This window comes from Leuresthes tenuis, unplaced genomic scaffold (genome assembly GCF_036924035.1).
Source record: "Leuresthes tenuis unplaced genomic scaffold, fLeuTen1.0.hap1 SCAF_3, whole genome shotgun sequence".
In the NCBI taxonomy this organism is placed as follows: Eukaryota; Metazoa; Chordata; class Actinopteri; order Atheriniformes; family Atherinopsidae; genus Leuresthes; species Leuresthes tenuis.
This window is the reverse complement of record NW_027325357.1, coordinates 16,663,734-16,686,842: the sequence shown is the minus strand read 5'-3', so window position 1 is coordinate 16,686,842 and position 23,109 is coordinate 16,663,734. Positions and strand designations below refer to the sequence as shown.

The following is a 23,109-nucleotide window of genomic DNA, read 5'->3' as shown; positions in this document are numbered from 1 at the left end:
ATGTCATTTCTGACTGTGGTTTTTCAGTGAACATACTCGGAGGAAAAAAATTTACTGCAGTCAGACATGAAACTGTACGGATTTCAACAAGGTTGAGTATTCAGAGTCACCTGTTGTCATCCTAATTTCTGATAAACTTCTGATACACCATCAAGGGCACCCTCATAAATCTGCACAATTCGTACTCCAACATCTTCAGACAGACTCTCCCAGTGTCGCAGATAAAACTTTCAGCAAGCATTTGGTCCATTTCACCGAGAAAAAGAAGACAACTTTTTGTTTTCAGTTCTGCAGTTGCAAGAGATAGAATTGCATTTGTTTGTACATAGAAACGTAGCTTTAGTGAAAGGAATAAACTACCCGAGGGAAGCATCGGTCAGACAGACGAGGCCCTGCTTTTGCTGCAGGACAATGATCCCAAACAGAGAGCCAGAGAGGTCCAGAAATGGTTAACAGAAAATAACGATACTTATTTTCAGACCTGTCTAAAGAGGGTCAGGACCTCAGTCCCAGTTATGAATTTGTGAAGACCTCAAAAGAATGGCGTGATTAAGACCTGAGGTTTGCTGCATAAGAAGAGTGGTTCAGACTCCCATGGAAAGAAAAAGTACAATTATGGACGGGATCTTTGGAAAAGTACATGTAAATAACAGAAATTGTTGAGATGCATCTACCATTTTGTCACTTTATCATTTTTATTGTGTTTAGATGCCATTATGGGTAGAATGATAAAATGTAAACTATCTCAAAGTATCACTGACAGAGAGACGGTTCACAGAATCGGAGGGACTTCATAGGTGCACAAAACTGCTGCATGTGCAAAGAGAGAATAACCAGTGAAAACCACAAAAAAAATCCACAATATTACAAAGTAAATGTGAAAAAACACGAGCCCAATAAAATGGTGAAATGTGCAAAATCTGAAAATGAATACCCGGTCATGGCAGAGCATAACTGTGTTCAAGTTTGGGGAGTTTCACACAAACAAGCACACAAAGTGACGTGACCGTGTTTGCTCTAAAATAAGCTGAAACGGAGCTGTTGTATGTCTGGTGAACAGCACCAAAGAAAAAGAAATGATGAACTCATTGACTTGTGTGATGGTGCCTTCTATCTATTAGTGTGTTTCTGTGGTCTGTATGTGTGATTCACCTCCGATGCTTGCTGTGGTTTTCCTGTGATCAAGTGTTCCAAAATGACAAAGTGTGTGAAAGTCCAGTGGGTGAAAACTCACATACAAGCGACTTTTCTGAGAGGACAGTCTTCATCCTCATCATGGCTGTACGTCTGGTCCTTGTTGTCCTAATGGGTAAGTTAAACCTCTTCCAGATGTTTTTTTGGTCATCAATAATGACCATTACAAATAAATGAAAGTCCCTTTAGCTTTATTTAAAGGTTTTCTCTGGTTGATGATTTTTTTGTTGATTTGTGTTACTCTTTGCTGCTTTTCTCTTTGTTTTGTTGAGAAATGGCAGAATGGGATCAAAACACATTAAAGCAAAAGAGGCAAATGAAACATGCACAAATGTTGACTGCTGGATAACACACTTGATATGTGGGTTTGAATTTAAATCTGTCTACATTTTATTTCTCTTCAATTTCCAGCAGCTTCTACTCAAGAAACTCGAGTGCAAGGTCAGTTTCTGCCATGTGGAGCTCATGGCTCCGTATCACTAATTTCTATGTGCTGTTCATTTGATCAGTGATTTTGAAAATGGTTTGGTGGAAATCTCTTTTTCTTTGCTTCTAAATGAAATCACAATGGCTCTTTAGGAATGTTATCATATTAACGCAGAAGTTTTGTTTCTGATCCTCTTTCTTTCTCTGGATTTTCAGCTCTTCTTCAGCCCAACCTGACCGTGAATTTACCTCTGATCACAGAGACAGACTCAGTCACACTGAGCTGTCAGCCTCCATCTTCTGTTTCTGTGTCTCAGTGTTTTTTCTACACTGTGAAAGGAGGATCTCAGAAATCCTCTTCCTGTCTGCAGACACTGACAGCAGCTGAGCTGCTGAGGATTTCACATCGGACTTCACCTGCTACGGTTGAAGTGAAATGTTTTTACACTGTGGAGAAAGGAGATGTGAACTCTCCATACAGCGATGTGTCCTACATCTCCATAGGTTAGAAACAATTTTTTTCTGTCTTCAAGAGTTTTTGATTCAGCATTTTCTAGTTTTATCAATTTGAGAAAACTTTATTCAGAACTGTAACACACACATATACTCACCCAAGATGATAGGAAGGACCGGCATTATGTTCAGTAAATTAAATGTGTAAATCCTGATTACAGAGTTGCACCATTAAGACTTCAGTAAATGTGGGCAGTGTGTCATGTTCCTTGAACATGTAAAATACATGATGACACACTGGCTCTTTATGTTTTTTCAGGTCAAAAGCCACAACTGAGCGTTCAACAGTATGAAGGTGATGTTTCCTTCGTTTGTTCTCTGCCTGGATCTGTGAAACCTGATGCAACATGTCACCTGTACTTTGGAGAGGCAAGGCGTCCAGTTCAAACATCAACTGTCAGGGAGAATAGGAGCTCAAAAGCCAATCTGTGGTTCTGCCAGTTCTCTCTCTCAGTTGATGATATCATCAGACGTCTAGTTCAACAAAAGGATGCCAGCTGTGACTACAGTTTGAAATATGAGCTGAACTCTTTGTCTCCTCGTAGTGATCCACGCAGCTTGGCTGGTGAGTCAAAATATACATTTACCAAAGAAAACACTTTTGCACATTTGTAAATTATAGTGGTTATTCACAAAAATGCCATTTCTTTTCATGTTGAAGATCAGTTGGAGAATACCCAAAGTGATGCAGGTTTATCATGCAGGGATGATGAATGTTGATACGAAATTGAATTTAGATCCAGAAATGATTTTATTGTGACTCAACTGACTAAAAATCGCTAAAAAGAGGGTCGATGTGGTTTAGTTTTGAATGGTTCTGTGTTTAATTTATTGGATATATTAATAACTCCAAATGGTTATTTAATTGTACACAATTGATTTCCTTTTATTATAGATTATGTGAAGGGTGTATCAAACTCAGCAGTTACCATGACAACAGGTAAGTTATAGTAAGACATGTCAAACATCTTAAAAATGATCCAGATCATCATCGTCTCTATGAGAAATTTGTGTGTGTTTGTGCAGCAAAGTCTACTGTGAGAAAGTTGCGTTTCTCCACTTCCACTGCTTCTGTGAACCTGAAACCAGGTAACAAAATAACAACTATTCATTTATAGAACATATAACATAGAGCCGGGCTGCATGGTGGTGGTTAGCATCATTCAGTTAGCACAACGATTCATTTTTATAAAATTAGAACCTGAAAAAAATTGTAGCTTTCCAAATACAGACAGTCTGGACCAATTTATTCTCTATAAGCAGTGTCCCACAGCACACAGAATACAGACACACTGACAACTGTTTCCACCACAGGTAGGAACTAGGTAACAAAATAACAACTATTCATTTTTCTAACATATAACATGTATGCTGCAGGCTGCATGGTGGTGGTTAGCACCGTCGCCTCACAGCGAGAGGGTTCCAGGTTCAGTTCCCAGCTGAGACCTTTCTGTGTGGAGTTTGCATGTTCTCCCTGTGCATGCATGGGTTCTCTCCATTACTCCAGCTTCCTCCCACCACCCAAAAACATGCATGTTAGGTTAATTGGTGTCTCTAAATTGTCCCTAGCAGTGAGTGTGAGCATGTGTGTGGTCATTTGTGTCTGTTTGGCTTGTGATGGACTGGCGACTTGTCCAGGGTGTACCCCGCCTCTCGCCCAATGACAGCTGGGATAGGCTGCAGCCCCCCGTGAACCCACAGTTGGATTAAGCGGGTATAGAAAATGGATGGATGGATAACAGAGAGCCTGGAAAAAATTGCAGCTTTCCAAATACAGACAGTCTGGACCAAATTATTCTCTCACTGCCTGCAAGTGACTGAAAAACATGAAACTTAACACCTAAATCCATCTTCTTCTATAAGCAGTGTCCCACAGCACACAGAATACAGACACACTGACAACTGTTTCCACCACAGGAAGGAACTACAAAACATGTCAATAAATATCTAAAACACAATGTACCTTATTGATTATTTTATTTCATTTTCACTCTCCAGGTCTGACTTTGAGCCACCATCTAACTTCTGCTCATGCAACATCTGGACACACAACATCAGGTAAATCATATATTTATTTCTACACGATCAGCCGAACTTAGGTTTTAAAAGCTATTATCAGACTTTTTCCATTTTTTGGTGGCATTTTATACTTTTCTTGATTAGTTTTAAAGAAGAGATGACAGACAAGGAGTTAGATAGTTTATATTTTTCTTTTTGGATTATATTGACAAATATTGAACATATTTGTGTCTTAAAGGGTCAGATAATTATAATCCTACAACTGATATGAGGTCTGCTACCAAAACAACTGGGAATGTGGCATCAGGAAACAATAACACAGGTGAGATGCTCATGACTGAATCAGTGCAAGATGCATGACTACAAAGGCTCATGATTTAATCATATTTACATTTCTTTTACTTGCAAAGTATTAAATATGTAATAGTTTATTGTTTCTAATTGTTACCACCTAATCTAAAGTAATGAGTTATATTATATAATATTTCCAGTAGATTTTTCTAGCAGTCTAATTGATGCTCATATTGATGATACTAATTTATCATATTAACATTTAGATGTTAAGTTAATTGAAGTGTCAGTCTTTGCAGAACTTCTGAGTTACGTTGCCTTCAAAACATGACCCAAAGTGTTAATGCAAAACTTCTCAGACAGTTTTTAAGATGTGGTTTCCAAAGCAGTGTAAGAAAACACTTCAGGAGCAAACAGACTTCCTAATTTTTCAGTTAGAAATAAATCCTGTTTGTGTTATCCGAAACAGAAATAACAGGTATGTGGAGGATCAAAGCAGCTGTGGCAGGTGGTGGAATAACTGCGGCAGCCATCTTGCTGGTGCTGACATGTCTCAGAGTCGAAAGAGGAACCGGTGAGAACTCTGTTGAAAAGATGTATCATTCTATCCATAAAAGCCTCCATCAATACAGAGTTCCCATTACAAGTACAGGACTAATGTCAGTTTGTGCCTGGTTAGATTACAGTAACATTGAGTACTTATTCAAATCATTAGATGTGCATTTATAGCAAAGGTTAATGTAGTTAGATTTGATTGTTAGTTTATCATGTGCTGCTGTACACATACTGAAAAATAATATAAAAAATTACATATATATACGAGTTGCAAAGTTATAAATAATCCAGTGATTGTAAAGCTGTGGAAATAGACTTTGGTGCTCTGATTCTTCCTCTGTTTCTTTGTCAGAAACATGTTCACAAATGAGGTAAGACCTATTTTTCCCCTTTTTTTTTCTTTAAATGAAACCAGAATGTTTTCATCAAATGCTTTAGCTTTTCATAAGAAAAAAAATGAAATGATTAATATTGGAAATATATCCTCTTAATATTTAGCTTACAGGCATACTTTTCTCTCTTATGTCATGTAAAAAAACACAAAGAAGCAGCAGGTTGGGCTGCAGCAGATGTTTGGTGTAAAATGAAGGAATAAACTTTATTTTATCCCCTTTATTTTCATTATCAATCAACAACTCAGTGAATCTAATACATTCACTTTGAAATGTCTTATGTCTTTTCACTTACTTCTATGATAAAGACGTATTGCTTACAAAATCTTTTTTTCTTGTTTCCTTTTAGAAAAAAAGGCATCTTCATTGGTAAATCAAAATGTTTGTCTCTCAGTCTCATTCCCTGCAATGATCAACACTGCACACAAATATTGTTTAATCTACTTCCTTATTTTTTTGACTAACATTAAACTTGTGATTTGTTTCAGATGGAGGGACCTACATGGTAAGTTTCACCCCCCCCCCCCCTTTATCTAACAGGTTTACCTTCTTACAGTAATATTCCTTTTTTAATGAGACAGTCCTCACTCTTCCTTCCGTCTAACATCTCATCAAATCATTTCCAGGCTGATTGTGATGAAACCTACAGTATTGTTACCTATGAGTGCATCACTGGTGAGATTACTCTGAATCTTGTTTTAAGAAGTTTGGAACAGGTCAAATGAATTATTTTGTGATGATGACAACTCTGATAAATATGAATGAATTATTTTCTATGTTTTATTTTACTCTCAATAAAATAGTATTTAGCATTATTTAAGTTTTGAGCTACAGTCTCAGATCTGTTATGTCGCTATAACTGAAGACATGATGCACCTTTCTTATGAGACAGCTGAGAGGGAGCTGTGGTGAGACTTTTACTTTAGAGATACACGTGTTACTAAGTGATGAAGAAGACTGTTGTAGATCAGTGGAGTGACTGTGAGGGACACGGACCAGATTATATTCTGATCGGCCACTTGGTGGCGCAAGTTCTGTTAAAATGCTGAAAATGCTTGGATCAAACATGTATATCCCTACAAATACAAGAACAAAATGTGATCGCTGTCATTTGATGCCTAACACAGATAATTCATGAGGTTTTCTTTTTCACAGAGTGAAAACAGCTGCATCACGTTCAACATGCAGCGCTCCAAACTCACTTTGACTTACAAGTGCTTGTCTTGTATCTTTTACCTTCAGTTTTGCTATATGTATGAGTTCATTTATCAGATATGTGCAACATGGGTTGGAATGCTTTATGAAATAAATGTGTATATATATGTATGTGAACAGAAGTTAGTGGATAAATGAGAAAGTTAAAATGAGAATCTTGTGATGAAAAATATGGCTCATAAGTTGGGAAAATATTTTTAAGTAAACGCTGTCACGTAAAGCAGAATGTGCACATGCAAGAATGAGCGTGCAAGTGTTTTACATTCATATACATGCAAGCAGGAACAAAGCTGTTGCATGAAGAAACAAAACCACAGAACTAACAAACAGACGTTTCTGTGGAAAAAGATAAACCTGTTTGTGATTAAATGAAAATGTTTGCGTTTGACAGTTTCATTTGTGGCTCTTTGTGGTCTTTATGTGTGAATCAGTTTTGATGCTCGCTGTGGTTTTCCTGTGAACATATTCAGTTAAATGACAAATCAACCCCCGTGTAGACAGACACTCTGTTCACTTCTCTAAAGCGTTCTGGACAGTTTAAGACTTCCTCATCATGGCTGCACGACTCTTGTTTGTTATCTTCATGTGTGAGTAGAACCTTCTACAGACTTTCTCATTGTTATCATGTGACTTTACTCATGAATGTAGGTTCTCGTTTGAAAACGTGAAAATGTTCTGTCTGACCTTTAAGAGATTAAAAAAAAAAATAATCTCAGTTAGTGTTGAGAACAGATTAATTCATTGTAATGGGTGATTTTAACATTCATGTACATTTCACCATTAATTCTATGTTAGATTCATCTGGCTTTTTCCAGATGTACACAGACCTGCTCATTCTTTTCATCAAACCATTGATGTTTGTTCTAACAGAAGGCGGTGAAAGTGAAAAACAACCCATAACCTTTGAGTTTAAATTAGTTAAATATGCAGCATCTGAGAATATTTTTTGTCTAAATTACAAGTGTCTCTTTGTAACTTGTAGGCTGCTCACCCTTCAGTGATGCACTGAGTAATTTTTCCAAGTATATTCATATGACATTCATTTGGTCATTGACTTTATGTTTCTCCCTTTTTCTTCCTCAGTAGTTATCCCAGGTCTGGCATAAGAATATTTGAGATTTTAATCAATTGATTTTTTTGGATTATAATGAACTTTATTGTTAAAGTATCTCTATAGGACTTTTGTTGTGACTCTGCATTTTATAAATAAATTGAATAAAACTAAACTGATTGAACAAATGTATGTTTACACTTGATCTTATTATTATCATCATGTTATTTAATGAGATGCTGCAGTGTGGATTCAAAACTAGTTTCCCCATTGAGACAAAGTATATGCTGATTTTGAGTCTGACCCCTAATTGTCACAAGTAGTTATTAAAATATCTGTGTTCATTTAGTAAAAGTTTAATATATATTTTGACATGTTTTTAATTCCAGCAGGTTCTTTTCATGAGATTCAAGCACGAGGTCAGTCCCTGACTTTATGTTTTTACTGGATGATTTGTTGTGATCTGTTATAATCATCCAATTTGACCAATAATAAGTTGATAAATGTTATCATATGTGTCTTCTGGTCTGAGGAGGTGTTAATTAAGCCTTTCATAGTTTTATCAGTGTGACTAAACTTTATTTAGAATTGCTTTATAATTTGTGATCAAGATGATTCAAAGGACTGAAATGATGCTCAATATATTTAAATGTTCAGTGTAAATCATGATTACAGAGTTGTACCATAAAGACTTCAGTAAATGTTGGGAATGTGTCAAATTTTTGTTTGTTGTACTCCTACAATATCAGCACTGGATGGCTCATGGGCACTGAATGTTTTTGTAGGTAAAAAGCCAGAACTGAACATTCAACCATATGAAGCTGATGTTGTCTTCATTTGCTTTCTGTCTGGATCTGTGAAACCTGATGCAACATGTCACCTGTACTTTGGAGAGGCAAGTCGTCCAGTCCGAACATCAACTGTCAGGGAGAATAGGAGATCAAAAAAGAATCCCTGGATCTGCCAATTCTCTCTCCTAGTTGATGATATCCTGAAACATCTGCTGTTAGTTCAGCAAAAGGATGCCAGCTGTGACTACAGTTTGAAATATGAGCTGAACTCTTTGTCTCCTCGTAGTGATCCACGCAGCTTGGCTGGTGAGTCAAAATACAAATTTACCAAAGAAAACACTTTTGCACATTTGTAAATTAATTATAGTGGTTATTCACAAAAATGCCATTTCTTTTCATGTTGAAGATCAGTTGGAGAATACCCAAAGTGATGCAGATTCATCTTGCTGGGATAATGAATGTTAATATGTTATTGAATTTAGTTCCAGAAATGATTTCAGTTTGTTGTGAATCAACTGACTAAAAATCGCTAAAAAGAGGGTCGATGTGGTTTAGTTTTGAATGGTTCTGTGTTTAATTTATTGGATATATTAATTACTCCAAATGGTTATTTATTTGTACACAATTGATTTCCTTTTATTATAGATTATGTGAAGGGTGTATCAAACTCAGCAGCTGCCATGACAACAGGTAAGTTCTAGTAAGACATGTCAAACTAGGGGGTCCTTAGGCAAGACCCCCTTACCCTATCTGCTTATCTGTAAGTCGCTTTGGATAAAAGTGTCTGCTAAATGCATAAACATAAACACATAAACAAAAAAATGATCCAGATTATCATCGTTGTCTCTATGAGAAATTTGTGTGTGTTTGTGCAGCAAAATCAACTGTGAGAAAGTTGCGTTTCTCCACTTCCACTGCTTCTGTGAACCTGAAACCAGGTAATAAAATAACAACTATTCATTTTTCTAACATATAACATGCATGCTGCGGGCTGCATGGTGGTGGTTAGCACCGTCGCCTCACAGCGAGAGGGTTCCAGGTTCAGTTCCCAGCTGAGACCTTTCTGTGTGGAGTTTGCATGTTCTCCCTGTGCATGCATGGGTTCTCTCCATTACTCCGGCTTCCTCTCACCACCCAAAAACATGCATGTTAGGTTAATTGGTGTCTCTAAATTGTCCCTAGCAGTGAGTGTGAGCATGTGTGTGTTCATTTGTGTCTGTGTGGCCTTGTGATGGACTTGCGACTTGTCCAGGGTGTACCCCGCCTCTCACCCAATGACAGCTGGGATAGGCTTCAGCCCCCCGTGAACCCACAGTTGGATTAAGCGGGTATAGAAAATGGATGGATGGATAACAGAGAGCCTGGTAAAAATTGCAGCTTTCCAAATACAGACAGTCTGGACCAAATTATTCTCTCACTGCCTGCAAGTGACTGAAAAACATGAAACTTAACACCTAAATCCATCTTCTTCTATAAGCAGTGTCCCACAGCACACAGAATACAGACACACTGACAACTGTTTCCACCACAGGAAGGAACTACAAAACATGTCAATAAATATCCAAAACATAATGTACCTTATTGATTATTTTATTTCATTTTCACTCTCCAGGTCTGACTTTGAGCCACCATCTAACTTCTGCTCATGCAACATCTGGACACACAACATCAGGTAAATCATAGATTTATTTCTACACGATCAGCCGAACTTAGGTTTTAAAAGCTATTATCAGACTTTTTCCATTTTTTGGTGGCATTTTATACTTTTCTTGATTAGTTTTAAAGAAGAGATGACAGAAAAGGAGTTAGATAGTTTATATTTTTCTTTTTGGATTATATTGACAAATATTGAACATATTTGTGTCTTAAAGGGTCAGATAATCATAATCCTACAACTGATATGAGCTCTGCTACCAAAACAACTGGGAATGTGGCATCAGGAAACAATAACACAGGTGAGATGCTCATGACTGAATCAGTGCAAGATGCATGACTACAAAGGCTCATGATTTAATCATATTCACATTTCTTTTACTTGTAAAGTATTAAATATGTAATAGTTTATTGTTTCTAATTGTTACCACCTAATCTAAAGTAATGAGTTGTCAACTGAATATTTCCAGTTGATTTTTCTAGTATGTTTTCCTCTGCTGTGTCAAGATAAAGCAAACAGCTGTATGTTGTCTAATTGATGCTCATATTGATGATACTAATTTATCATATTAACATTTAGTTGTTAAGTTAATTGAAGTGTCAGTCTTTGCAGAACTTCTGAGTTACGTTGCCTTCAAAACATGACCCAAAGTGTTAATGCAAAACCTTTCAGACAGTTTTTAAGATGTGGTTTCCAAAGCAGTGTAAGAAAACACTTAAGGAGCAAACAGACGTCCTAATTTTTCAGTTAGAAGTGAATCCTGTTTGTGTTATCTGAAACAGAAATAACAGGTATGTGGAGGATCAAAGCAGCTGTGGCAGGTGGTGGAATAACTGCGGCAGCCATCTTGCTGCTGCTGACATGTCTTAGAGTCGAAAGAGGAACCGGTGAGAACTCTGTTGAAAAGATGTATCATTCTATCCATAAAAGCCTCCATCAATACAGAGTTCCCATTACAAGTACAGGACTAATGTCAGTTTGTGCCTGGTTAGGTTACAGTAACATTGAGTACTTATTGAAATAATTCGATTAGATTTGATTGTTAGTTTATCATGTGCTGCTGTACACATACTGAAAAATAATATAAAAAATTACATATATATACGAGTTGCAAAGTTATAAATAATCCAGTGATTGTAAAGCTGTGGAAATAGACTTTGGTGCTCTGATTCTTCCTCTGTTTCTTTGTCAGAAACATGTTCACAAATGAGGTAAGACCTATTTTTCCCCTTTTTATTTCTTTAAATGAAACCACAATGTTTTCATCAAACGCTTTAGCTTTTCATAAGAAAAAAAATGAAATGATTAATATTGGAAATATATCCTCTTAATATTTAGCTTACAGGCATACTTTTCTCTCTTATGTCATGTAAAAAACACCAAGAAGCAGCAGGTTGGACTGCAGCAGATGTTTGGTGTAAAATTAAGGAATAAACTTTATTTCATCCCCTTTATTTTCATTATCAATCAACAACTCAGTGAATCTAATACATTCACTTTGAAATGTCTTATGTCTTTTCACTTACTTCTATGATAAAGACGTATTGCTTACAAAATCTTTTTTCTTGTTTCCTTTTAGAAAAAAAGGCATCTTCATTGGTAAATGAAAATGTTTGTCTCTCAGTTTCATTCCCTGCAATGATCAACACTGCACACAAATATTGTGTTTAATCTACTTCCTTATTTTTTTTACTAACATTAAACTTGTGATTTGTTTCAGATGGAGGGACCTACATGGTAAGTCTCACCCCCCCCTTTATCTAACAGGTTTACCTTCTTACAGTAATAATCCTTTATCAATGAGACAGTCCTCACTCTTCCTTCCGTCTAACATCTCATCAAATCATTTCCAGGCTGATTGTGATGAAACCTACAGTATTGTTACCTATGAGTGCATCACTGGTGAGATTACTCTGAATCTTGTTTTAAGAAGTTTGGAACAGGTCAAATGAATTATTTTGTGATGATGACAACTCTGATAAATATGAATGAATTATTTTCTATGTTTTATTTTACTCTCAATAAAATAGTATTTAGCATTATTTAAGTTTTGAGCTTCAGTCTCAGATCTGTTATGTCGCTATAACTGAAGACATGATGCACCTTTCTTATGAGACAGCTGAGAGGGAGCTGTGGTTGAGACTTTTACTTTAGAGATAAATGTGTTACTAAGTGATGAAGAAGACTGTTGTAGATCAGTGGAGTGACTGTGAGGGACACGGACCAGATTATATTCTGATCGGCCACTTGGTGGCGCAAGTTTTGTTAAAATGCTGAAAATGCTTGGATCAAACATGTATATCCCTACAAATACAAGAACAAAATGTGATCGCTGTCATTTGATGCCTAACACAGATAATTCATGAGGTTTTCTTTCTTCACAGAGTGAAAACAGCTGCATCACGTTCAACATGCGGAGCTCCAAACTCACTTTGACTTACAAGTGCTTGTCTTGTATCTTTTACCGTCAGTTTTGCTATATGTATGAGTTCATTTATCAGATATGTTCAACATGGGTTGGAATGCTTTATGAAATAAATGTATATATATATGTATGTGAAAAGAAGTTAGTGGATGAATGAAAAAGTTAAAATGAGAATCTTGTGATGAGAAAAATGGTTAAAAAGTTGTAACATTTTATAAACAAACGCTGTTATTGCAGCAGAATATGCACACGCAAAGAATGAGTGTGCAAGTGTTTTATGTTCACACACATACGCACAGGTGCAGAAATTCTGTACAGAAGTAACAGGAACAAAGCTGTTGCATGAAGAAACAAAACCACAGAACTAACAAGCAATCTTTTCTCAGGAAAAAAATAAACCTGTTTGTGATTACATTGAAATGTTTGCGTTTGACAGTTTCATTTGTGGCTCTTTGTGGTCTTTATGTGTGAGTCAGTGTTGATGCTCGCTGTGGTTTTCCTGTGAACATATTCAGTTAAATGACAAATCAACCCCCGTGTAGACAGACACTCTGTTCACTTCTCTAAAGCGTTCTGGACAGTTTGAGACTTCCTCATCATGGCTGCACGACTCTTGTTTGTCATCTTCATGTGTGAGTAGAACCTTCAATAGACTTTCTCATTGTTATCATGTGACTTTACTCATGAATGTAGGTTCTCGTTTAAAAATGTGAAAATGTTCTGTCTGACCTCTTAGAGTTTTAAAAAAAATCTCAGTTAGTGTTGAGAACAGATTAATTCATTGTAGTGGGTGACTTTAACATTCATGTACATTTCACCATTAATTCTATGTTAGACTCAACCGGCTTTTTCCAGATGTACACAGACCTGCTCACTCTCTTCATCAAACCATTGATGTTGTTCTAACAGAAGACGGTGAAAGTTCACACCAACGCTTAACCTCATCTTATTTGATCATTTATAAATAACCTTAGAGTTTAGATTTTGAGACTATGCAGCACCTGAGAATAATTTCTTATTGTAGATGTCTGTCAGAGAAAGCTGTAACCAATTGTAAAGAATCAATTGGATTAATTTTCTGTTGCGTTAGTACAACACAGGGCAGCTACCTGAACCTTAAGCCAACACAAGTTGATCATCTTTTCACTTGACAATGTTGCCTCTCTGAAAAGTGTGAGAAAGCAGAGGAGGTCAGATATATGGTGTGATTCCCAGCTGCTTGCTTCAAAGTAGGCTTCAAGAAAGCTTGAAAGAAAGTTGTGTTCCTGTCATTTTTAAGGACTTCACTTAATTTGGAAAGATAGTTAAATAAGGTAAAAGACAGCCCTTTGTAAAACTATAAGTGGTTATTATTAATCATTGATAGAGGAGGACAAGAACAACCCCAGGCTTCTCTTCAGCACTGATCTCCTCTTGGCTTCCGTCCGCGTTTGTCCTGTTGGATCTCGTGGCTGCATTTGACATGATGTTGTTACACAACTTTGAACGTATTATTGGGATTAAAAGAACCGCATTAGGCTGGTTTAAGTCATATTTTTCTGATAGATTCAAGTTTGTTCACGTCAACAAAGAATCTTCCTCACTCACCGGACAAAGTCATGATCTCCTGCAATTGAATCGATTCTTTTCACTTTGTACATGCTTCCTTTGGGTCCTACTGTTAGACCCCATGGCATAAATCTCCATTGCTATGCTGATGATATAAACGCGACCAGTCAGTCGGTCAGAGTACAGGGATGACTTAAAGAAATAAAGACTTGGATGAAATATTTTTCTGCCTCCAAATTCAGACAAAACTGAAAGCCTTATCTTTGGACCTGAGCGTTTCAGGAAGACACTGTCTTGCTATGTAGTTACTCTAGATTGCATTACTTTCTCTTCCAGCTGAGAAACCTTAGTGTTATTTTTGACCAGGATCTTTCTTTTTGACTCACAAACAGGTTTCTATGACTGCCTTTTTTCACTTCACATTATTTCTAAAATTAGGAACATCCTACCCCAGAGTGATGCAGGAAATCAGGTGCATGTGCTTGTTACTTCAAGACTGGACTGCTGTGATGTTTTATTAGTGATCCGTCCCAAAAAATCTCCGAAAGATATCCAGCAGATCCAAGATGCTACAGTTGGGGTTGTAACGAGAGACAGAGGGAGAGATGATTCTCCAGTTTCTAAAAGTAGAGTAAAGCTTCAGTTAACAGGCCCCCCTCTTGTGAAACCAGCTGCCAATGTGGGTTTGGGAACCAGATACCTTCTCTCACTTTAAAATTAGGCTTAAAACTTTCCTTTTTGATAATGCTTACAGTTAAGGTTGGCTCAGGTGACCCTGAAACATCCCTTAGTTATGCAGCTTTAGGCATAGACTGCTCACCCCCACTGAGCACCTTTCCACACTCAGTTCTTTTTACTCTCCACATATATTTATATGATACGTTGACTTATGTTTCTCCTTTTTCTTCCTCAGTAGTTATTCAAAGGTTTGGTGTTATGCTGCTGGTTGTCCCTTATTTTGTGTCTTCTTCATTCCAAACCAGTTGTAGCAGGTGGCTGCTTTTTCTTGTGTCTGGTTCTGCTGAAAGTTTCTTCATGTTAAAAGGAAGTTTTCCTCTCCAATGTGGCATCATGTATGTTGAGAACAGTGGATTGAATTGAAGAGATCTGATGCGAAATGTTGGTTTTCTAAACTAGAAACATTTTCATGAATTGTATTGAACTTTATTGTGAAAGTACCTTTATGGGACTTTTGCTGTGAATCTGCATTATATAAATAAACTGAATCAAACTAAACTTATTTAACAAAATATACGTTTATTTTCTGAACTGATGATTTCATGTTATATGTTCTTATTGTGTTATTGATCTGTGCAGTTTAATCAATTATTTAATAAGATGCTGCAGTGTGGATTCAAAATTAGTTTCCCCATTGAGACAAAGTATATCCTGATTTTAAATCTGATGCCTAATTGTCACAAGTAGTTATGAGAATAGTTATTAGTTGTCAAGAAATCTGTGTTCATTTAGTAAAAGTTTAATATATATTTTGACATCTTTTTTAATTCCAGCAGGTTCTTTTCATGAGATTCAAGCACGAGGTCAGTCCCCGACTTTATGTTTTTACTGGATGATTTGTTATGATCTGTTATAATCATCCAATTTGACCAATAATGAGTTGATAAATGTTATCATATGTGTCTGCTGGTCTGAGGAGGTGTTAAATAAGTCTTTCATAATTTATATCATTTAGTGTGACTAAACTTTATTTAGAATTGCTTTATGATTTGTGATCAAGATGATTCAAAGGACTGAAATGATGCTCAATATATTTAAATGTTCAGTGTAAATCATGATTACAGAGTTGTACCATAAAGACTTCAGTAAATGTTGGGAATGTGTCAAATTTTTGTTGTACTCCTACAGCATCAACATTGGGTGGCTCATGAGCACTTTATGTTTTTGTAGGTAAAAAGCCAGAACTGAACATTCAACCATATGAAGCTGATGTTGTCTTCATTTGCTTTCTGTCTGGATCTGTGAAACCTGATACAACATGTCACCTGTACTTTGGAGAGGCAAGTCGTCCAGTTCAAACATCAACTGTCAGTGAGAGTAGGAGATCAAAAAAGAATCCATGGTTCTGCCAATTCTCTCTCCTAGTTGATGATATCCTGAAACATCTGCTGTTAGTTCAACAAAAGGATGCCAGCTGTGACTACAGTTTGAAAAATGAGCTGAACTCTTTTTCTCCTCGTAGTGATCCACGCAGCTTGGCTGGTGAGTCAAAATACAAATTTACCAAAGAAAACACTTTCTTTGAAATGACTGAATGTGGCCCATATAAAATGCCACAGAGTATTAACATCACAAAGTATGCTTCCACATTTGAATCTCTCTTTTAAAATCTTTGACACTGTGAATGAAGTTAACGGGAGAAATGAAAACAGGAGCTATGCTGGTTTGTTCTTGGGCACAACGACACTTTGATCTTAATGTCTTCATGCTATCATGTTGATGGTTGTCAGATCAACTGAGAGAATATAAATCTTTATTATCATTGTCACTTTTAACAAAAGAGCAACAAAATTGAAGATGCAGTTGACTGAGACACCAGAGGTAAAAAGATAAAAATAAAAAATGTGATAAATAGTTTTTGTCTCAGGACATATAGCATAATTGCAAATAAATTATACTGGTTATTCACTAAAATGCTCCTTCTTTTTATGTCCATCTCACATGCAGCTGGTTAAGAACAGACCACATTGTTTTTTTTACTGGTGAACCATTTCAGTGCATGTTTAAATATTCCACTCTAGATATGGGCTCACTGTATGTGACTACTGGCAGCTGTTTGTATGTAATTTCTTATAAAAATCCAGATTTTTTAATTATTATTTTTTTTTTATATGTCCAGTTTGTCTTATTAGATAATATTGGTTCATATGTGTATTGAAATTAAACAGATTTTTGAGCATTTGTGTGGTTCTGCTGTGGTTAGGGCAGAAGCATTTGTATAGTTCAACATCTGAATTGGTGCTGGTAATGAACTGATTGAAACAGAATCACAGTATTTACTCTGTTTTGCATTGTCTGATGTTGGACTGATAATAATTTTGCTCATCTGTTTAACAAAGTTCACCCCTGCATGGGTGTTTTAATGTGTATAGAATTAATCACATTTTGTAACGAACCAGTGTCCTAAAGACAACTTATTGTACTGGACATAACAGAGTGAAGTGATACAACAATCCAGTAATAAATCCTGTTTTTAGGGTTGCAGTTTACAAGAACACGAACTAGACTATACAGAAATTTTAGAGACTGTCATTTGTGTGCTCGTGAACTAATCTAAATAATTTACAATGCAAAAATCACCTGATCTATTTTACATTATCAACTGCTTTACACAGATATTCTAAAAAGTTATGTAGATTCATCTTGCTGGGATAATGAATGTTGATACAAAATTGAATTTAGATTCACAAATGATTTCAGTTTGTTGTGACTCAACTGCCTAAAAATGGATAAAATAGGGTCGATGTTTAGTTCTGAATGGTTCTGTGTGTAATTTATTGGATAGATTAATAACTCCAAATGGTTATTTAATTGTACACAATTGATTTCCTTTTATTATAGATTATGTGAAGGGTGTATCAAACTCAGCAGTTACCATGACAACAGGTAAGTTATAGTAAGACATGTCAAACATCTTAACAATGATCCAGATGATCATCTCTAAGAGAAATGTGTGTGTGTGTGTTTGTGCAGCAAAGTCGACTGTGAGCAAGTTGCGTTTCTCCACTTCCACTGCTTCTGTGAACCTGAAACCAGGTAACAAAATAACAACGATTCATTTTTCTAACATATAACATAGAGCCGGGCTGCATGGTGGTGGTTAGCACCATTCAGTTAGCACAAAGATTTTATAAAATTAGAACCTGGAAAAAATTGTAGCTTTCCAAATACAGACAGTCTGGACCAAATTATTCTCTCACTGCCTGCAAGTGACTGAAAAACATTAAACTTAACACCTAATCCATCTTCTTCTATAAGCAGTGTCCCACAGCACACAGAATACAGACACACTGACAACTGTTTCCACCACAGGTAGGAACTACAAAACATGTCAATAAATATCTAAAACACAATGTACCTTATTGATTATTTTGAAAGTTGTGTGTGTGTTTGTGCAGCAAAGTCGACTGTGAGCAAGTTGCGTTTCTCCACTTCCACTGCTTCTGTGAACCTGAAACCAGGTAACAAAATAACAACGATTCATTTTATAATTCCACATTTGTGCTCTGCTTCAGTATGATCATGATGTGGTAAGATGATGGATAAAAACCTCAGTTTTCACAGTACACCTTAATATTGAAATAACATTGCAAAAAATATATTTTCAAGGCTCTTTATAAAACAATGATCATTTTCTCTCTGAAACTGTTGAAACATAGAACTGACAGTCTGGACCAATTTATTCTCTGACTGTCGGCAAGTGACTGAAAAACATGAAACTTAACACCTAAATCCATCTTCTTCTATAAGCAGTGTCCCACAGCACACAGAATACAGACACACTGACAACTGTTTCCACCACAGGAAGGAACTACAAATCATTTCAATAAATATCCAAAACATAATGTACCGTATCGATTATTTTATTTCATTTTCACTCATCAGGTCTGACTGTGAGCCACCATCTAACTTCTGCTCATGCAACATCTGGACACACAACATCAGGTAAATCAGCGATTATCAGACTTTTTCCATTTTTTGGTGGCATTTGATACTTGTCTTGATTAGTTTTAAAGAAGAGATGACAGAAAATGAGTTAGATAGTTTATATTTTTCTTTTTGGATAATATTGACAAATATTGAACATATTTGTGTCTTTAAGGGTCAGATAATCATAATCCTACAACTGATATGAGCTCTGCTACCAAAACAACTGGGAATGTGGCATCAGGAAACAATAACACAGGTGAGATGCTCATGACTGAATCAGTGCAAGATGCATGACTACAAAGGCTCATGATTTAATCATATTTTACTCTCAACATAGCCGCTGAGTGAGTCTTAGATTATTATGATAATAAAAATTGGTTCTACATCTATTTTACTTACTTACAATATTAAATGTGTAATAGTTTATTGTTTATAATTGTTATCACCTAATCTAAAGTTGTCAACTGAATATTTCCAGTAGATTTTTCTAGTATGTTTTCCTCTGCTGTGTCAAGATAAAGCAAACAGCTGTAAGCAGTGTAAGAAAACACTTCAGGAGCAAACAAACTTTTTTTTTTGTTGCAAGAAGTAAATCCTGTTTGTGGCATCTGAAACAGAAATATCAAAATGGAAGATCACAGCAGCTGCGGTAGTTTGTGGAATAACTGCGGGAGTCATTGTGCTGGTGCTGACATGTCTCAGAATCAAAAGAAGAACCGGTGAGAACTCTGTTGAATAATAAAGCCAGTGAAGGTATTTTATTATTTTTATTTTTCAGGTTTTTCAGGTTTTATCATAAAAGTCAGAAAGAGCTTCAATGCAGAGTACACAGAATAACAAGATGAATGGCAGCTTGTGCCTGGTTGGATTATAGTAATATGGAGTAATTATTTCCAGATATAATGTTCACAAAGGATAATATATTTAGAATGTATTAACATTTTATTACGTATTGTTGTCTATCGACAACAAGACACTATACCTACGAATAAGTCAGGGTATGTCAAGCAGTGTAAAAACAGATTTCAGTGCTCTGAATTCCTCTTCTATTTCTTTTAGAGACATGTTCACACAAGAGGTAAGGACGTCTAACCCTGAACTGATCACACAGTTAATACCGAAAATATTGATGAGCCCTCTTGATATGCAGCTTAATGGCCCAACTACAGATTTAGCTTCCTTGTGTTATGTAATGTTGATCTTTGAACATTTTTTATCTTTCATTTGTGTACAGAACACAAGGCAACCTCACAGGTAATGTGTACATTTAGTTGTCAGAAAACATCACTGAATTGTATGTTCACGAAGTACACTGTGTATTTTGCATTTATATTTGGTTCTGTTGAGCTTTGTGCTACCCTCTGTTGTAGATGACGTCATAGGCATGAACGATATTGGAGGGATGGTAATTACCAAACATTTTATTCTTTCAGACATAATCATCACTTTGAATAATGAATAATTTGAACATTGATTTTGCTCTCTGTTAATCTTTCTTCTTACTTACTTTCTGTCCTAAGTCACCTGCAGATAATGTTGTCTACAGCGTGATCACTTCACCCCTTGGTGGTGACTGTCCTGCAGGTGAGTTTTACTTTACTCTCTTTAAATCCATAACAATTCTCTGGCAGGTGATCAAGGCGACTATTTGATCAGTGATTTCTAAACTTTCGGCAACTTATTGATAATTTACATTTATCTGATGAAACCCAAGTAAAAAGGAGGAAACTATGTTATATGTTTTTTGTATTTACAGGAATTCAACATGTATAACTTGTCCGTCTCTTCATATTCTATACAGACGGTGCAATAAAATGCCAAACATGACTTACAGCTTCTTGGTTTGTGTTTCTCTTTCGTGTGCAGGTACTGAGAAACTCAACAGGCAAAAGCCACAATCTGAAGATGTGAGTAAAACAAGGTTCACGGTAGACTATATGTTTGTCACGCTGTATAGTATTAAACAAACTAGAGATGTTAAATTCAATTTTTTCCTCCCCTAGTTCGATGTGCACCATCTGTACTGTACGATCCCGGAAAAGCCAGCTCCATCAGCCAAACAGGATATGGTGTACAGCCTGCTGCAGACACATTGAAACACAGCTGCTTTCACAGTGCAGGAAACCGGCAGGCTAAAGAATGTTTTTTTTCTTTTTTAAATACAAGCTTTTATATTGAATCTTTTGAACAAAGAGGGAAATTGTTGTCGGTACTATGGGTAGTTCTGGTGTTGACCAGCAACAGCACTGAGTGTGGAATTCCTCCTTGTGGTCTAAATATTATTGTTTTTGAATGATGCAGTTCTCAGCGAACATTCTAGAAAGAGCAACCTTTTTTTATTTGAATATGTCAAGGAAGTGTACGTCATAATGCCAGAACCAGGGTGGCAAACGTCACACATTCAAGTAAAAAAGTGTCACGAAGAGCCACTACTGTGTCTGCAAAATGTACGAAGGAATTGATGGATGAAATGATTTGTTTTCCGACACTTTCTTTCCTCCTAATTTTTATTGATAAAGAATAAGATAATACAGTGACTTAATGGCATGTAAGTCTCAGAAATCCTGCCTCCTTGTGGACCTCCATCACAGATGATAGAAACTTGTTCAGCTGAATATTTTAGCAACAAGTAGCTCAGTTTCCTATAAGTTTTATTCTACAGGAGATCAGTTCAAAGGGTAAAACTGTATCATTTAAAAAAAAATTAAATTTCTAGTGATCTATTATCAGAAATCTAATATATTTATAACTCTGTTTCCATATATTTAGAATCTTGTGAAAATAAGAATGAGATTTTTGTCACTTTACAGCATCTTATATCCAAAGCTAGAACTGGCTCCCTCCTTGCTGCTCTGCTTCGTTGTGTCTCTGGTTTACTACAGCAGCCTTGAAGGAACGAACCAGACACTGTCTCGAGAACAAGCTTGTCATGTTTTGTTGTTTTTTACGGGCTCTGTTGTTTTGTGGTGTATGTGTGTTTGATGATGGTTGGGGGAGGCGTATTCTGTTGGCTGTGAATTGGACTACAACATCTGACTACATCACTGAATCTTTAATGTTTAACTTTTTGAAATGTAATATTATTTTGTCCATGATTTTGTAAGAAGATGAAATATAAATAAATGTAAATTAGTTTTATGAAGGGCAAATATCTCGTTTCATCTGTAAAACACACAAGTGTAACAAAGATCTGTAAGAAAATTGATTATGACATTACAAGCAGTTTCTATTTGTTATTTAGTGCTTTGCTCATATATTTGTTGTTTATAATAGTTGTATTTCGTAATAGTTATAATAATAATAATAATATAACCGTTATTTAACTTCATTAGAAGGAATAAATTTTCTCTATTAGTGCTCTGGGTTCTTCTGCATGGGAGAATGTCCACATTGCCATAAAATGCACGTAGAAGAGGAGCAATGTTTAGTGATGGAAAGGAAAAGGACGGAAAGTGATTGTTGATGCTGTTTTGTAAGAAGTTTAAAAGGATACCTATGAGAAAAGGAGGAACTCACACGTTAGGATCTCATTACGTAAAGTAAGAGCAGGCATGTGGATTTGTTAAAGTTTCCTGTTCTCTCCTCAACAAGTAATATAACCCACTGACAGTGATGCAATCTGTTGCTAGGTAGTAGGTGGACAGAATTTGAAATCTATGATGGTATGTTGCCATCGCAGCTTGACTTCTGGATGTGAGTAACTGTTAGACACTGTTCCTTTAAGAGCACATCATAAAGTCAGAGGGTGATGAGGGGCTGACTCTTGTCATAAACCTAATTGATTAATTATATCTATCTGGACACATTCCTGATCTGCATCCTCTTTCCCCCCCCCCACTGGTTAATTTGGACTGAGTACAAGAAAAATGTGTCAAATAGAAACATCTAAGATTAAAATGTGATTAATCTGTTGATTTTTCACTCATCCAAGTCAAGGTAATCCTAAATGCTGGAATAGAAGAGCTCTTGATTTGTCCTCTTTTCTATTTTCTTGGTTCTCAAAGACGTTTAATTTCTCATCAGAAAGGCTTCTTCCCATCTGACTAAAGTGTGAGGAGCTTCAGTCTTAAAAGCTGTTGTTAGGACGAAGCACACTGCTGAACCGCTCACACCTTAGTGATAAGGGACACTCTGTTTTACTTTTATTCAAGCACTTAGAATTGTGATTAATCACGATTAAATATACAAATGCATGTGATAAATCAGAACAAAATGTTGTTTTATTGACAGCCCTAGATTTGACACACCCAGCAGATAGACTGTGTAGATCCAGCACCGGCACAGTCCCATCGCCTTCACAGAACACAAACTGAGAGACATCGTAACCTGTAACATTTAGTCAAAAAACATCACTAGTAAAAGGGAAG

At 36.2% G+C, this 23,109-nt stretch overlaps 1 protein-coding gene and 2 long non-coding RNA genes across 3 annotated transcripts; all 3 read left to right on the top strand.

Annotated features, from left to right (window-relative positions):
* Positions 1-1,275: 1,275 nt before the first annotated feature.
* On the top strand, positions 1,276-10,004 carry LOC140304017 (uncharacterized). The gene is made up of 9 exons (XM_072383038.1): positions 1,276-1,281; positions 1,606-1,667; positions 1,796-2,124; positions 2,393-2,698; positions 3,029-3,073; positions 3,160-3,222; positions 3,397-3,447; positions 9,323-9,385; positions 9,928-10,004. The coding sequence occupies exons 1-9, from the start codon at positions 1,276-1,278 to the stop codon at positions 10,002-10,004; spliced, it is 1,002 nt and encodes a 333-aa protein (XP_072239139.1).
* A 52-nt stretch (positions 10,005-10,056) lies between these two features.
* LOC140304156 (uncharacterized) lies at positions 10,057-10,954 on the top strand. Its single transcript, XR_011915238.1, has 3 exons — positions 10,057-10,119; positions 10,319-10,402; positions 10,884-10,954. It is a non-coding gene; the product is annotated as an uncharacterized lncRNA (long non-coding RNA).
* Positions 10,955-20,256: 9,302 nt separating this feature from the next.
* On the top strand, positions 20,257-22,037 carry LOC140304154 (uncharacterized). Its single transcript, XR_011915237.1, has 3 exons — positions 20,257-20,326; positions 20,609-20,649; positions 20,746-22,037. It is a non-coding gene; the product is annotated as an uncharacterized lncRNA (long non-coding RNA).
* Positions 22,038-23,109: the final 1,072 nt, after the last annotated feature.